The 15,043-nt window shown below is 38.7% G+C and overlaps 1 protein-coding gene across 1 annotated transcript in view; it reads right to left on the reverse strand.

Moving 5' to 3' along the window:
• Nucleotides 1–201: 201 nt before the first annotated feature.
• The window catches only part of LOC131991461 (CD151 antigen-like), a 32,651-nt gene continuing 17,809 nt past the window's right edge, over nt 202–15,043 (reverse strand). The window contains exons 4-8 of the mRNA XM_059356920.1: nt 9,276–9,350; nt 5,665–5,769; nt 3,050–3,208; nt 2,736–2,822; nt 202–2,616 (exon numbers count right to left, since the gene is read on the reverse strand). Coding sequence (XP_059212903.1) covers nt 2,557–2,616; nt 2,736–2,822; nt 3,050–3,208; nt 5,665–5,769; nt 9,276–9,350 — 486 coding nt within the window. The 3' untranslated portion in view covers nt 202–2,556. The remainder of the gene's footprint in view (nt 2,617–2,735; nt 2,823–3,049; nt 3,209–5,664; nt 5,770–9,275; nt 9,351–15,043) is intronic.

The raw sequence follows: 15,043 nt of genomic DNA on the forward strand, positions 1-15,043 counted from the left end.
ATTTTAGCAGTGTTTGAGATGACCTGATGACTGTGAGGTGAAGGACACTGCTCAGCATTTCTGCAGCAAAGCTATTAAAATATTTGTCAATTGTTTTACAAATCTGTCACACTGAATATGAAAAATAAAGATACCTCTTGTTCATGTTGCTGACTGTCGTCTTACTTTTGCTGAGAAAGCAAACACAGAAGGAGCAAAGTGTATTGTTGATCAATGTTTATTCAAACTAAAATAACTCCAGGATTATCACAAAGACAGAAATACAGCAGATTAATTTAGTGTCGTCTTTCAGGCACACGGGAGAAGATCATGGCCAGCAGAGAGAGACTATCATTTCATACCAGTGTGTCTGTTAAATACAATAATATATTCATGGTCTATAGAAAAGTAAACAAAATCTTCATTTATGAAAAGAGAGGCGTCAGTAGATATGTGAATAAGGCTGGAAGAGATACAGTAGGTCCGTACACAAAGTTACACTTGACAACTTTGGCATCAGTGGATAAATCCCTTGTATAAAAAAAAGAAGCAAACATGAGGCACTTTTCTATGAGCAATATTAGTGGCACTGCTTTTATGTGTCATTAACATAATTGCTTTATTAACATCACACTTTACACCATGTGTCGCATTTCCACTGCAGAGCACAAAAGTCGACTCGCTCTTTTTGGTTTGGTTCTGAATAATATCTGGTACTGTTTTTGGTCATTCTTGAAACCAAAGAATCGTTGATTTTTTTTTTTACTACAAATATATACGTTTCTGAACCACTGCAACACGTTCTCATCGTAACATAAGATGACAGCTGCTTTAAACACACACAAACATGTGAACACATTTTGGTCAAGGTTAGGTACCAAAATAACTTGGTTAAGGATAGGGAAAAGTAAAACATAACTTCTGTGGATGGCACCTATGTAGCTTTAAGTATTATATTGCTTTGTTAACTGACAAAAGAAAAAGAAAAAGCATTTCAATATATTTTTAATTTGGACGTAAATGTCCATAAAGTTTTCTGGTGACTGGGTTGACACAAGACATTCTGCACAAACCCGACATAATTAAACCATCGATAGCAGGGTAATTTGTGATTTACTAAACCCAGATTTTAAAAAAAATGTCAGCCATCAATTCTCTGTTTGGTTGGCAATGAAATCAATTGGCAATGATTCAGAAGTTTTGCGTAGAAGATGATGTCAAAACATTTTCATGCAGCATCACTATGGCGTTCAGCTGAGAATCCTGCCTGTAATGACGGAAAATAAAATGGAGAAAAGGACCTGGTACCAAAAATGACGAGTCTTGAGGCATAAGTACAGGACTATTTCGTGGGAGAGGAGTAGTAAACTTCCTGTAGTTTCCATTAGCTGACTGGCATCCAATCATGAAATACTCAGCACACAACCACCTTTAAAATGTCAACCATTGTTACAAGGGTTTAATTGAAGAAGATTTAATGGATTAATTAGTGAGCCCCTCTACAAATGACGAAGTGCAGACGCGTCTCTGTTTGGTTGCTGATGAAAGGATTCAGCAAGAGTCACGCTGAAGATGATGTAATGGTAGTTTCATGAGGTGTCGCTATGCTGATCAGCTGAGAATCCTGCCTACATTGAGGGGATAATATCCGCAGTGGAAAATGAAATATAGAAAAGGACCTGGTGCTAAAAAGGAATCGAGTAGAGCCAAACTTTGCAGCGGAAATGAGACATCAGAGGGTTAAAATGCTGGCGTTCTGCTGTTCAAGAAGGCACTAATTTGTGTCCCTTCACTCTGACAGATAATGTGTGTTTCTCAGCAGGTCATTAAGGAGGCAGAGGTGATTAAAAACATGATCAAGACACTGACACATCACTGTGAAGACACATTAGGCAAAACATAATAGCTCATAAGAAAGCACCTCAAGTGTTACAGAAAATAATCATTTACAAAGTATAAAAACTAACAGTTCAAAAGTTTAAAAAGCCACTATCGAACAAATATTTAAAATGCATGACCAGCTACTTATCGTGGAAACAAAATGCTGTTGCAGTTGAAGAGGGCCCCAGAGGTGGGCTCGTTAAACCACGCTGCTGGGGAAGGAAAGCTGCTGCGACCAGGATTAACATTTCCTGCAGAAGTGCCAGTTTTACTTCGCTGATCTTTACAGCACTCTAGGGTGAAGCACCTGGTCCACAAACAAACGTACATCGAGGGAATCGGGGTGGAAGAAAACTACAATGTTTTGAGTCCCGTGGAGGCTGTCCTGCGCTAATTTACACAATCTGGGTTAAAAATTCCCATCAGTTTCTCTCTGAGGCTTTTTCTCACAGCGCTGTGATCTTGAAGATGTAGCTGAGACTGCAATTTGAGTGCCTAATTACTTCAAGAAACCTTGTAGTGTTTTTCCACCCTTTGTTTTGCAAAATGAGATCCTCAGATGTGCAATTTGATCCCTTGCCAAATTTCCCTTCCCCTATGTGCAAGGCAAAGAAAAGAACCTATGGGCTATTTGAGTATGGCATGTGGTGATGACGGTACCTCCTTTACCCACACACTTCTCTTCTTCTGCTGCTCTTAGTATGGCTCTGCCTTTAGACTTCGATATAGGCAGCATGTAAACACCATCCCTATGACCTGGGGGTTGGATGTTAGGGAAGGAAAAACATAATTTAGCAAAATCTCCACGGAGATATTTGTATTTAATCTCTGTTCATGTACAAGCAAACTGTGGAAAAGTAGACTTTTTTTCTCACCTGTACACAAGCAATCCCAACACCCACCGCTCCGATGATCTTCAGATGGTCCAAAATGAATTTCTCCAGCTTGGTGATGCAACCACCCTAAATGAAAAACAAAGAGTGTCTTCATGTTGCATCAGTTGATGTGGGAGTGTTGCTGCAAACAAATGTTATGTATACGGTTCGGATACGAGGGCTCTGTTCTCTGCTCCTCTAACACCGCACAATCCCAGTGCAGACATGCTGAGACATGACAGAAATACTGATCCAGCCCCCCCGCACTGAAAAATCAACCACGCAGACACCTCCAGCACCCTTCATCCTCTCACCTCCACCTTGTAGATGTTGGATGGGTGGTCCCTGCGGCCGCAGAGCTCAGTGGGAGTCTTACAGCAGCTGTCAGGTACCATCCTGCTGTTTGCGTCTCTGGAGCGAATCCAGACGCTCTCAGCCCAGTCGGATGAACTGTTGCTGCCACAGCACTTGAACTGACGGGAGACAGAAGAAGACACATTTTCTATATTTAGAGGAGAATATTGATGGTGGCAAAGGAGTATAAAAAGACAGATAAACATGAATAGAATAGAAGTTGTTGTGTGCCTACAGATGTACGATGAGCAACACATATTAAAGTTATTTTCAAAAAAAGTTTTATTTGCAAAAGGAAAAGTTTGACATTTTGGGCTTACATGTCTTATTATCAATAGATATGAGGCGTTTGATCTTATTCTGATATCTGCATGGTCAATTTGAGGCTACAGTAAGCTGCTGGTTAGCCTAGCTTAGCATAAAAACTGGAAACAGGGAAACAGCTAGCATGGGTCGGTCCAAGGGTAACTTAGTATGGGACTATTTCTTGGGAGGTCTTTGTTGAAAAAATCATCTTACACCCCACTCCATCACACACATGCAACTCATGACTTGGTGTGAATGCAGCAGAATTTTACTATTTCCAAGTATTTGCACAGGGCACCCAAAAAGTTAGAAACAGCTGTGCGTCACGATGGAGCCGTCATACGGAGAGGCACAGGGGATGAAGAGCAAGAAAGTGAGCAAGATGTTAACGTTGTTGAGCTGCTGCAGAGTTTTGACTTGTTAACTTAACATTCACATTATTGTCTACTTATTAAGTGTAAATGCAAACATGTTTGACGGAAAGTCAGAGCCTCGTGTTTCAGGCTCCAGCTGCGTGTTTTTAAGGACACTTTTAAGAACTGTTTGTTCTACGCAAAATATGGTATCAGTCTCATTTTCTCCGCTGATCATTGTAACACTAACAGGGTTTCTTTCTTTCAACTCTTGTCCCAAAATGTATTTATCATCCTCTCAATCCCAGGACATTAGCCTGGCGGGCTTAAGTTTGTCCCTGAACAACGGAGAGAAGAACAATGAATGAACTCAAACAAATGGACACAAACCAAAGGAAGCTTCCTGGTTTCACTGTTTTGCAGCCTAGACTGTAAGCAAGACACAGACATTCATGATACAATGCAATGTAAATAATGTTCTCGTAACCATTTTATGCACAGATTAATCAAATTGCATAATTTTAGAGGTACTGATAGTCAGATTTTATCATTTTTAGACAGACAGACAGACAGGCTAGTCCCCCCCGCTTCCAGCCTTTATGCTAAAATAAGCTAACTGGCTGCTGGCTTCATATTTAACGTCCAAATATGAGAATGCTATTAACCATCTTATCTAACTCTCTGCAAACAAGCAAATAAGTGTATTTTCCAAAAGCAAAAACAAATTTTAGAAGAAATAACAAAGAATAAATGTTGACATCTGACAGCCCGGGGGCATCTCATGCTTAAAAAACTGAGCATAAAAAATGAACTCTGAAGTCTTGACTGCTGCTCAGATTTATTCCTTCATGTGCTGTCAACTGGTTTAAGCAAAAAAGAGAGTGTAAATTACAGCACAGGCTGCAGACAAGTCCATCACGACTTAGCTGAAGACAGAGGGACTGGAATCGGATTTGTTTCGACTCGCCCTCATCACCAAAATCTCTAATCTGATGGGATGATAGGTTACCAAAACACTGTCCAATCAACAAGCCACATGTGAGTCCATGTGACTTTTGCTTAGACACTCTGGTTTACTTGTAATATGACTGTGTGCATCCATTTCCCACTCTTATCAGTTGTATTTCAGAGTGTGTGTTAAGGTGAGACCCTACAGGCAAAATAAAACATCCAAAACAAACATTTAGGTGAATATTTTACTATATTTGATCCATTTGCACCGGTGGTTTTCTCCTAAATTCACTAAAAGTTATTGTTCTATTTTAGCGTGTAGTACTGTGAGCGTAGTCCAAACCTCGTCATCACAGGCACCATTAGAAAGCTCCTACTCTCCTGAACAATATCATGTGTTTTACATGTTCTATATTGTTGTTGCTGTAAATTAGATTCAATATTTTGTCTTCAAAGAGTCTTTTCTATTAAGAATGTATGAAATCTTTAAAGGCTATTTTCTCAAAATGAGTTTTTTTTTCATAACCATAAATCTCAACTTCAGCTACACTTACATTCACCAAACTTTCCAGTTGTATTGCTCACTATTTTCTGAAGGTTTTCACAGAGGGATTTGTCCATATATCATACACGATTAAAGAACATGACGAAAATTTTTCATGGCTTTTGACAGTTTATTCTGATTTATGAAATTATAAAAGGAAAAGGAAAAAAAGAATACATCTGAAATGTGATTTTTCTAATGTTTAGATGTTTGTCCTGGGAATATAGGCAAATTCATGCATATTAATGAGTTCACATCTAATTTGCATATCTAAACATAACATTTCAGAAAACTTGTAATGCAAAAAAATGTCTTAATGTAAATAAGGGGGATGTTTGATGTTAATTAGTTAAAGTTAAAGAAATTAACCTATTCACCTATAGTGTCTCCCCTTAAATGGTAACTGTTTGCATCTACTCACCTCCTGCTGCAGCTTGTCCACGGCCCTGGTGATGTGCTCGTGGCTGCTCTGTTGATACTTCTGGGTCATGGTATCTCTCAGGTTCTCCTTCAGCTCCTCATTCAGCTGTTCAGACACACAGACACACACATATATTCACAAGCAGCCCACCACATAGCAACACAAAGAAATCTCAGGCCAGCACGGAGCATGACCAAGTGAAAAAAATTAGTTGTAATTGCTGACTCAGCAACTGATGAGATTAACAGCACAGACAGTTTAAACGCCCTCCTGACGCTACACGTCATGGACAGCGGCTTCTAACAACAGGAGGAGCACATGAGGACGAAGAAGTCTGTGGGTTTTTTTTTGTTCTCGAGACCAGCGGCAGAAAACGCTCAGTGGAAGAGCGTGAGGTCTGGGGGGCTCAGTTTCTATGGCAACAAGCCAGCTGGGAAACCACTGTAAATCAAAGCGTGAAGGAGATATCAAGGGAATGAATGATGAAGAGAGGAAGGGAGGGGCGGGGAAGAGATGAGAGACGGGAGGTGAAGACAAAGAGGAAAGGAGAGGACGAGGAGGTGCGTGTGTTACCTGTTGATAGAAAAACACTGCGGCAGTGAAGTAAAAGCAGCAATTCAAGATTTAAAAATGGCTCAATAAGTAGGAGCAGCTGGTGTGTGAGTTAAAAGCAGTATGTGTCATTAACCACTTACAAATAAAAGCAAATATGAGTTCAAGCATCTGTTCAGGTTATCGCTGTGAAACCTGAGTCACAGGTCTGAATCCTGCAGTCCAACATGGACCAGCAAGTCAAGAGAAGCAACAGTTTGTACCTGCAGATGTTGACATGTGAATGAGCACCATCTACAGGTAAGGAAGGTTACAGCATCTGCTGTTTTGACAGCAGGAGCCCCTTCCACACTGCCATTTCAAGCCGTGATATTTACGCTTCTGTGGCTTTTCACCTTCAGTCTAAACGGGCCAGAGGCAAAATGGGGGGACAAATTGATCCCAACTCTGAATTGCCTTTGGAGGTAGTAACAGAGGCATTAAATTGGCGAGACTGTTCCAGGCGGGATCAATAAGAAAGGAAGTAGACCGTATCATCAAAAACACGCCTCCCACTTGAGTCCGATGGTAATCAAATCATGTTCAGCAAAATACAGAACAACTTTGCTTGAGTTTGTAAAATCTCTACAGGGAAAAACAGCACGACCTGCAGTTCTTCCGCCATCATAGTTTTGAATGCACTCGCTGCTGCTGTCACTTATTGTACACTTACTGCCGCTGCTCTGTTATCGTCTCCTTCCACTTCGTTCCACAATGCCGGATTGTCCTCAGGTGAAATGACAGCAGAGCTTGTTATGGCAATTTTGCGGAAATGCAGTCTGAAAGGGGCTAGGGTCCCCTAAAGGTAACAGGCTTAGTGCTTTTCATCAATTTTTTTATTACAATTTTGAACTGACTGCAATATGTTGAATATAGTTGTATATTTATGAGTTTCAGTGGGTTGTAGCAGTGCACTACAACATCCATTCATTTATAAATGATCCTTAAACGTGGGTAACAATTACGAAATCCCTGCTGACATTGGGCGAGAGGCGGAATACACCCTGGACAGGTCACCAATCCATCACAGGGCTGACACATAGAGACAGACAGACATTCACACACTCATTCACTCCTACGGGCAGTTTAGAGTCTCCAGTTAAACCTAAGCTGCATTTCTAACTGAGATTAAAAAGCTAACCACTACACTTCTCATTTATTTTTATATATTTATGTATTGAATATTTATGTTTTTTGTGGGTTGTGGAATGCAATATAGTTTATCTGATTATATATTATTATTATTATTATTATTAATAATTGAAATGCAAAGTTCAAGAAAAACTTAGTGTTTAAACTTTTTTTAAAAAGTTGAATGCAAGGACTTTCCTACTATAAGGACTATATAGGACTTGGATTGAGTGTTTAAGTGTTGTTTTCACAGTGTCTAAGCTGAATGAACAGGAGAAAAAAAACTATGCAGAGGATTAAAAAAGGTCCTAACCATTGAGGAATTGGATTGGCAGTATATTGCCTGTTAGTGGATCAATGACTCTCTCTATATATTTCTGTGCCAAATGTTTAATATTTACAAGAGTGCAATTTCTGTCAACAAAGCGTGAGAGTCCATTTTATTTTTTGTTATGGTTGCATGATTTCATTTCATTTCATTTTTGTGGATATTGCAATATTTATTTTCACATTTCAATTCTGGTACCGAAATAGTCATAAGAAATAAAAGTTAATTGCTCTTTAAAAAGGGTGTACTTGCATTATTATGCTACAATATTATCATTATATCAGTTATTAAATCATAAAATGGTCATAAAATAACAATATTAAATTATTTCTGGGATGAAATAGCATACAACAAAAAGTAAATACCATGACAGGCCTATGTACAGTTTTTATAAGGTAGAAAGAACAGAGAGAGAAGAAGAGTTGCTTTAGAGATTTTAGCAAACTTAATGAATGCAACAATCCTTTGCAGCAAGTTAAGGAGTCAGAGCTTAGGGAAGCAGGAGAGAGCCGTGGAGCTCAGCGCCTGCTCATGTTCAGACGGGTTGTGTATTATGAATGAAGCTGTTATAATGAAAGCAGTGCACCTCTAGACTGACAAAAGTCCTGTTGCTGAGCTACAAGCCACCAGGCTCTAAGACGAGTCGAGCAATGTCGTCTTAATATTATACAAGCAAAAAAACCTTCTCATTGGACTTGGTGTGCACTCAGCCGTAACTCTTCACTGTTTTACTTTATTTTTTACATCAAATACAGCACACAGGACACAACAATAATGACTTGTAAGCAGAACTGAGTGCATTTTAACAGTATTTTCTACTCTCTTTAGTCATTAACATGTGTTCTTCATGTCTTTGGTTTTCGAGGGAACAGCTCTGTTTCAGTGTAGCTCAATCCAAAATCATAACTAAATGCTCCTGAATGTTTGTGACACAGTGCATTCAGCCTTGTTATGTGTACTACTGGAGGCATTTTTCATTCCATTTGGGCCAAATGTACCACGAGTAATATGGTCCGTCTGATGTTTGTATTTTTAATGGGCTGTCTGATATTTCTTGCCTGCGATCTGATTTATCATGCCGGTTTTGTCGTGGTTGAAAATCACATCGCCGCACACGCCATGTGGGAATTGAAACAATCGTCTGTCGTTTATTACAACTAGTTTGACTACGTGCTCCGGTTAAGAGGTAAAAACATGTGTCAAGCATGCTCTATTGTTTTCTTTAGTCGAGTAAATCAGAGGTTTGTAAATCAGGTTTTAATATCAGATGATTTTCCAAGATAGTTTTCTTTTTTTTTTGTTGCTTCATAAACTGGATAATTTATCAAAAATATGTACATCTGTAGACAAAAAAAAAGATAAAAACTAGACTCCTGAGATTCCCTTTTTTAAAAGGCACCGACACAAATCAGTTTTATTACATTATTACTCAAAACAAATCCTAATTTCTTTGCCTCATCTTCCCATAGCTCTTTAGTCATTCCACACAAGCAACACAGTACAAATCCCAGGATGCATTGAAAAGACTCTTTTTTTTTCTTATTGGCCCGAGGGGGATTACCTGCTGGTAGTAGATATAAGCCAGGACGCCAGCCAGGATCTCCAACAGGAAGATACACAGCAGCAGGACAAAGTACTGAGGACACAACAGAGGAGACGAAAACACAGTTAGTGAATGCTAATGTGATGAAGCGACAGGTGGCTTAACAATCTGATGTCGGAGCATTTAAAGTCACACATACAGCGCTGCTGGAGAGGCGGTTTGGACGAAATAGATTCCATTGTATTGAGCTGGTATTTAGAAATAGAAAAAAAGGAAAAGTTGGTCCACTGCAGTTTTGTACAGCCATTCTATAAAAGGAAAAACAACAAACAATGCTTGTAATTTTTGATGCCTAATCTAAGTTTCCTATAAATGGTGTAAAATGAAATCAAATAAAGGAGCTGCTTTATAGCTTAATAGCTCTAGGAGCATCTAACAACATTTTGCTCTTTGTTAAACTTTCATGGCAGTCACAGTTTGACGTGCTGTAATATTTATTTCTGCTGAATCGTTAGTAAAAAAACAAACATTTTTATTTATTTTCTGTCCTACTTTTTTAAAAATTCAAATTTCATGCATATAGTGTTTGTTTCTTTATTCTTGGACAGGTTTCCTGAAAATTAGATTATAAATACAGCAATATTTCAACTTATTTCAATATGCAGCCCTAACTGATCTGAAGTATGGAACTGGGACAAAATGTCTAAAGCTTTAAAGGTAACATGTGGCATGATTGTAAAATACGTAATTAATGAGCATTAAGCTCCTGCTGATTTCACTCCACCCTGAGAAAGAGAGTGAAACATCCACAGGGCTCAAAATATTTCTTTCTGTATGCAATGGTGCATGTAACTTTTACATTTACATGCACCATTTGTTTTACCTGCATCAAATGATTTTTACTGCACCACTTTGTGGATATGTCCTCTTTACCTGCACTTCTGTTAATTCATAAGACCACAGGGGAGTGTTTCTGTTATTCTTTCACCATCATGCATGTAAATATAATGCAATCAAATAGAACTGCAGCCTGAAGTGCAGGCTAAAAAATTCACAAAAGTCAGGTATATTGCAGTGCGATGTTGTAGATTGAATTACATTGTGCAGGTGTAACTAATTAACAGTTAATAGTAGTGCATATAACATGTACAACCGTGGCAGCCCATAAAAAGAGGCTTAAAACAGATGACAAAACTTAAAGTGAGGCAAATTTAAATAAAACTGCTCTGTGCTTTCTGATGGTTGGCAATTCATGTCCAGCTCTTTTGCTGAAACTTTAAAGTTTATTAAAACCTGAAACTGCAGAGGTTATTGCTCAGTGGCAAATTTCACACTCAGTGCCTTTTTATTTTATTTTACTGAGGTTTGCTGTTCAGTTTATCGTCAGTATCTAATTCGTGACCAGGCCCGTGGGAGTTAGGAGGAGGGTCTGCAGAAGTTTCTGCAGAATTAAAGACAAGAAGAGATATTATCAGGCCAAAAACCTTGACCCAAATTCCTCTGGCTCGCTGCTATCAGGGAGAGAAAATCAGGCCGGTAAAGTGGACCTGGTCTTTGATTTGATAGCTCGGGCTGATTAGACCTCTGAGAGGCTCTGAGCCTGAATACTGAACAGTCTCTTAGATGCATTTTGATGTTGTGTTGATACTTTAAAAAGCACAGAAACAGAGAGATATTGAATACATGAAAGGGCCAGGGAAATCAGATTAAAGAACAGAATTTATGACAGTAAAGAAAGTGTGTGAAGATTTCATCCAATTTAAATCAGATCTTTTAGGTCAAGATTTCATGCATTACACTCCTCCCATGATTTGATTACATTTGACTGGATTCATTTCATTACTTGACCAGCTCATTCAACATAAGATGATATGTTTGATTTATGAGGGATAGTGCAGTACATACATACATTTCCATAAAAACATGTTTATTCCATTTCTGGCAAAGTTTTCCTCATAAATTTGATGTTTTCCTTAAGTTGCTGTTAGTATCATGTATGAATATAGTTCAGACTGCCAAGGAGGTTATGTTTAGGGTTCGGTTTACAGGAAAACTACAGACCAGATTTTCATTAAACTTGGTGAAAGTGTGTAGCATGGACCAAGAACCTATTCAATTTTGTTGCAGAACCGAATCACGGGGCAGATACACAAATTTATTTTACACTTTTGTTAACAATTCAAGATTCCATTCATGTGGTGTTAGAATAATCAGAAAAAAATAGTTTTCCACTGGGAATATTAATGTGAAAGCCCCTCAAGTCAGAATGTTGCTTGACAGAAATATTAATGTCTTCAATTTTAAAACAACTACAGGCTAATATGTTTACCAGACTTTTTCCTTTTTTGCTCAAACATTGATATCCATGGCCTTAAAAACATTTGTCAGGCAGAAAATTATAGTTTTAGCTATTAAAGCTGAGCAGAAACAAATCAATGCAAGAGGACTGTAGTCTGTACAACTAAATTACCAAAAATAAACACCTTCTTGCAAATAATTCATTTTAGTCTCTAATTTAACAAATTTATTGTTTAATAATTTGTCCATAACACCAGCATGGAGTGAGATTTGACCACAAACGTCATGCAAGACACAGGATCAGTCATATAATAATTCACTATATATATTGTTTATTGCATCACTATTTGTATATATACATGTACATTTTTTGTTTATTTTCCCTCCAACTTATTGCTTAGTTATTCTGTGTTTAACTGTATTCTGTGTAAGTACCTCTGAGAACACTGTAAAACGGGAGTTAAATTCCTTGTATGTTGCTCACGTACTTGGCCAAGAAAGCAGATTCTGATTCTGATTCAAACATGGACAGAAAATCTTTGCACCTGAAAACAACTAAGGGAGTGGAAGGTCTCTAACATACTTGTAGTGTTTGCCTACGCTTTTTCTTCCACACACACACACACACACACACACACACACACACACACACACACACACACACACACACACACACACACACACACACACACACACACACACACACACACACACACACACACACACACACACACACACACACACACACACACACACACACACACACACACACACACACACGCACACACACACACACACACACACACAACAGCAGGCTCACGGGCTGATCCCACACGGACAGTGATGTGTAGAGGGTGTGACAGAGAACCTACTGTTGGCTGTGGAGACAAGGCAGCTGAATTACTGACTGCACTGACTCCAGAGGACTCCTCATGATCTCAGACACACTCCCTCTCTCACAGCCTCTCTCATTTTGCGTCTGAGCTGCCATTCTCCTCCCGGGCGACTTAAGGCCACAGTGTAATTACTGCCAAAACGACTCTCAGCAGGTTCATATGTGCAAAACCTTTTTTAAAGCTCTACATTGGCCTCAGACTTCCCGGTGAACTCAGACTCATCTCGCTGAGGTTGCTAGAAAATATTTGAACAGCTCCTTCGGCCTTTTGTGTTGCTCTCTCAGCTGCTGTTTTCCCCCAGAGTTGTTGTAACTTCTTCCCTCCGGCTTCCAGCGTACATTAAGGAACAGCATTTAACTGTGGGGAGGATGCATGCACATTTGTATGCAGCTCCGTGTTTGACTGTGTTTCTATTTCAGACTTCATTAGAAGTGTACTGCTGCCTTTACAATTACTGAGCGAGTAGGAGTTCAGAGTCACGCTGAAGGTGACTTTAATCAGAAGGATAACGATTGGACACGTGTTGATTTCTGAAAAGATTCATCCTGCAACCCTTCGGCTATATGGTGAACTCATACAGCTAATCAATTGTTACTTTAAACCTACTTCAACTTGATGCAGACTCTATTGACCTGTGTCTTTCAGCTGGGGATAATCAAACTAACTTCAGCTTGGTGTCTGACCAGTGTTGGGGCCTAAAATGACATTTGTAATATATTCCATTAGATTACTCAGATTGAGTAATTTGCCTTGCTGAGTTCATTTATCTGGCTCTTATATTTCCACGCCAAAAACACATTCCTGGCAGAGTCCTGGTTGTGAGTATGCTCTGCCAAAAAAATAATCTGTTTATGGGAAATGAGTGCCTCGTATGACTTTTAGCACAAATAAAACAAACACAAACTTGAAGGGCACTGAGAGAGCGCAGACCTCTGCCAAGGCCATGCCCTAACTCACAATGTTAATGAAGGAAAAATAATTTGGGCATCTTAAAATTTAATGGGTTCTTTCTTGGCCAATGCTTCACACTCTCAAGCAAAGTGTTTTATTTATTTTTTTGTCACTACATATTGTGCTGATTATTGTCTTGAATAATCATTTCAATATTCAGTCAATAAAATGTTAGAAAACAGTGGAAAATGCCTGTCACAATTTCCTAACATTAAATGTGATGTCTTCAAATTGGTTGTTTTAACCAAAAACATTTTTAAATTTACATTTATATAGAGCATAGAAGGGAAGAAAATCCTCACATTTGAGAAGCTGAAAGTAAAAATGTTGCAGTTTTGCTTGGAAAAATGACAAATGACTATCAAAAAAAGCTAATGATTGATTTTCTGTCCATCTACTATTTTCTTTAGCTTAACATCAAATCCTCTCAACAACCTGCTAAAGACACTATAAAGCTAATTCACATATTAATTTAGGGCTGCAACTAACGATTAATCTGTCAATTATTTTCTAGATAAACCAATTAGGTGTTTGGTCCTATCAAATGTTAGAAAATGGTCAAATATGTGGATCACTGTTTCCCTGAGCGTCCTCAAATGTCTCTTTTTGTCCACAATACAAATATATTAAAGATGGAATCTGGAGAGTTTTTACTTTTTTTTTTTTTAAATGAAGAATCGCAAACAATTTAACAGTTAACAAGCTCACTGATAAATCGTTTAAGCTTTGTAGCTCTAATCCGATTTAATCTAAATTATCCTGAAACATACTGTACAGTATAGCTTCTTACGTGTAGTCTCACATATTGCAAATATGCCAAAACATGTAAGAAACAGTGCACACAAATCATAAAAAGCCAGCAAAATGTAGCCGTAAGATATAAAATAAAAAAATAACAAAGTTAATCAGTTTATATCAGAAAGAAGGAAAGACAAGTCAGCCGTTATTTTATGGACGATTTTAAATCCATAAATAAAACATTTTGGACGTTCTAATGAGTTAAAAATGCTAATGCAACAAGATATCAGTCTATGAATTTGCTTCTTTTGATGCACAACATAAAGCCAGCAAAGTGCGTGCACACAGACACACACACAGAACTCCATTATGTTCTCCATCTTTGGCAATCTCTTGCGACCCCCCTCCCTCCCTCATGACAAGTTCATTCCTTTTCTGTGATTCATGGCTGTGATCTCAGCTCTTCAAGATGCACCATGCATTCAGAAAACACACACACACACACACACACACACACACACACACACACACACACACACACACACACACACACACACACACACACACACACACACACACACACACACACACACACACACACACACACACACACACACACACACACACACACACACACACACACACACACACACACACACACACACACACACACACACACACACACACACACACACACACACACACACACACACACACACACGGTGTGCTCAGACTTCAAACTAAGCATGAACACTTTGCTATGGCTCATATAACCTGGACCACCTTTTAAAAAAAGATGGACTATTTTCTTCCCACAGTTATTTACACACACAGACAAAAACAATCTAGAAATCGGCTGCATTGATGTCATTCCACCGTATTTAGAAATGCATTCAAAAGAGC

Source organism: Centropristis striata, chromosome 2 (assembly GCF_030273125.1).
Source record: "Centropristis striata isolate RG_2023a ecotype Rhode Island chromosome 2, C.striata_1.0, whole genome shotgun sequence".
NCBI classification, from domain to species: domain Eukaryota; kingdom Metazoa; phylum Chordata; class Actinopteri; order Perciformes; family Serranidae; genus Centropristis; species Centropristis striata.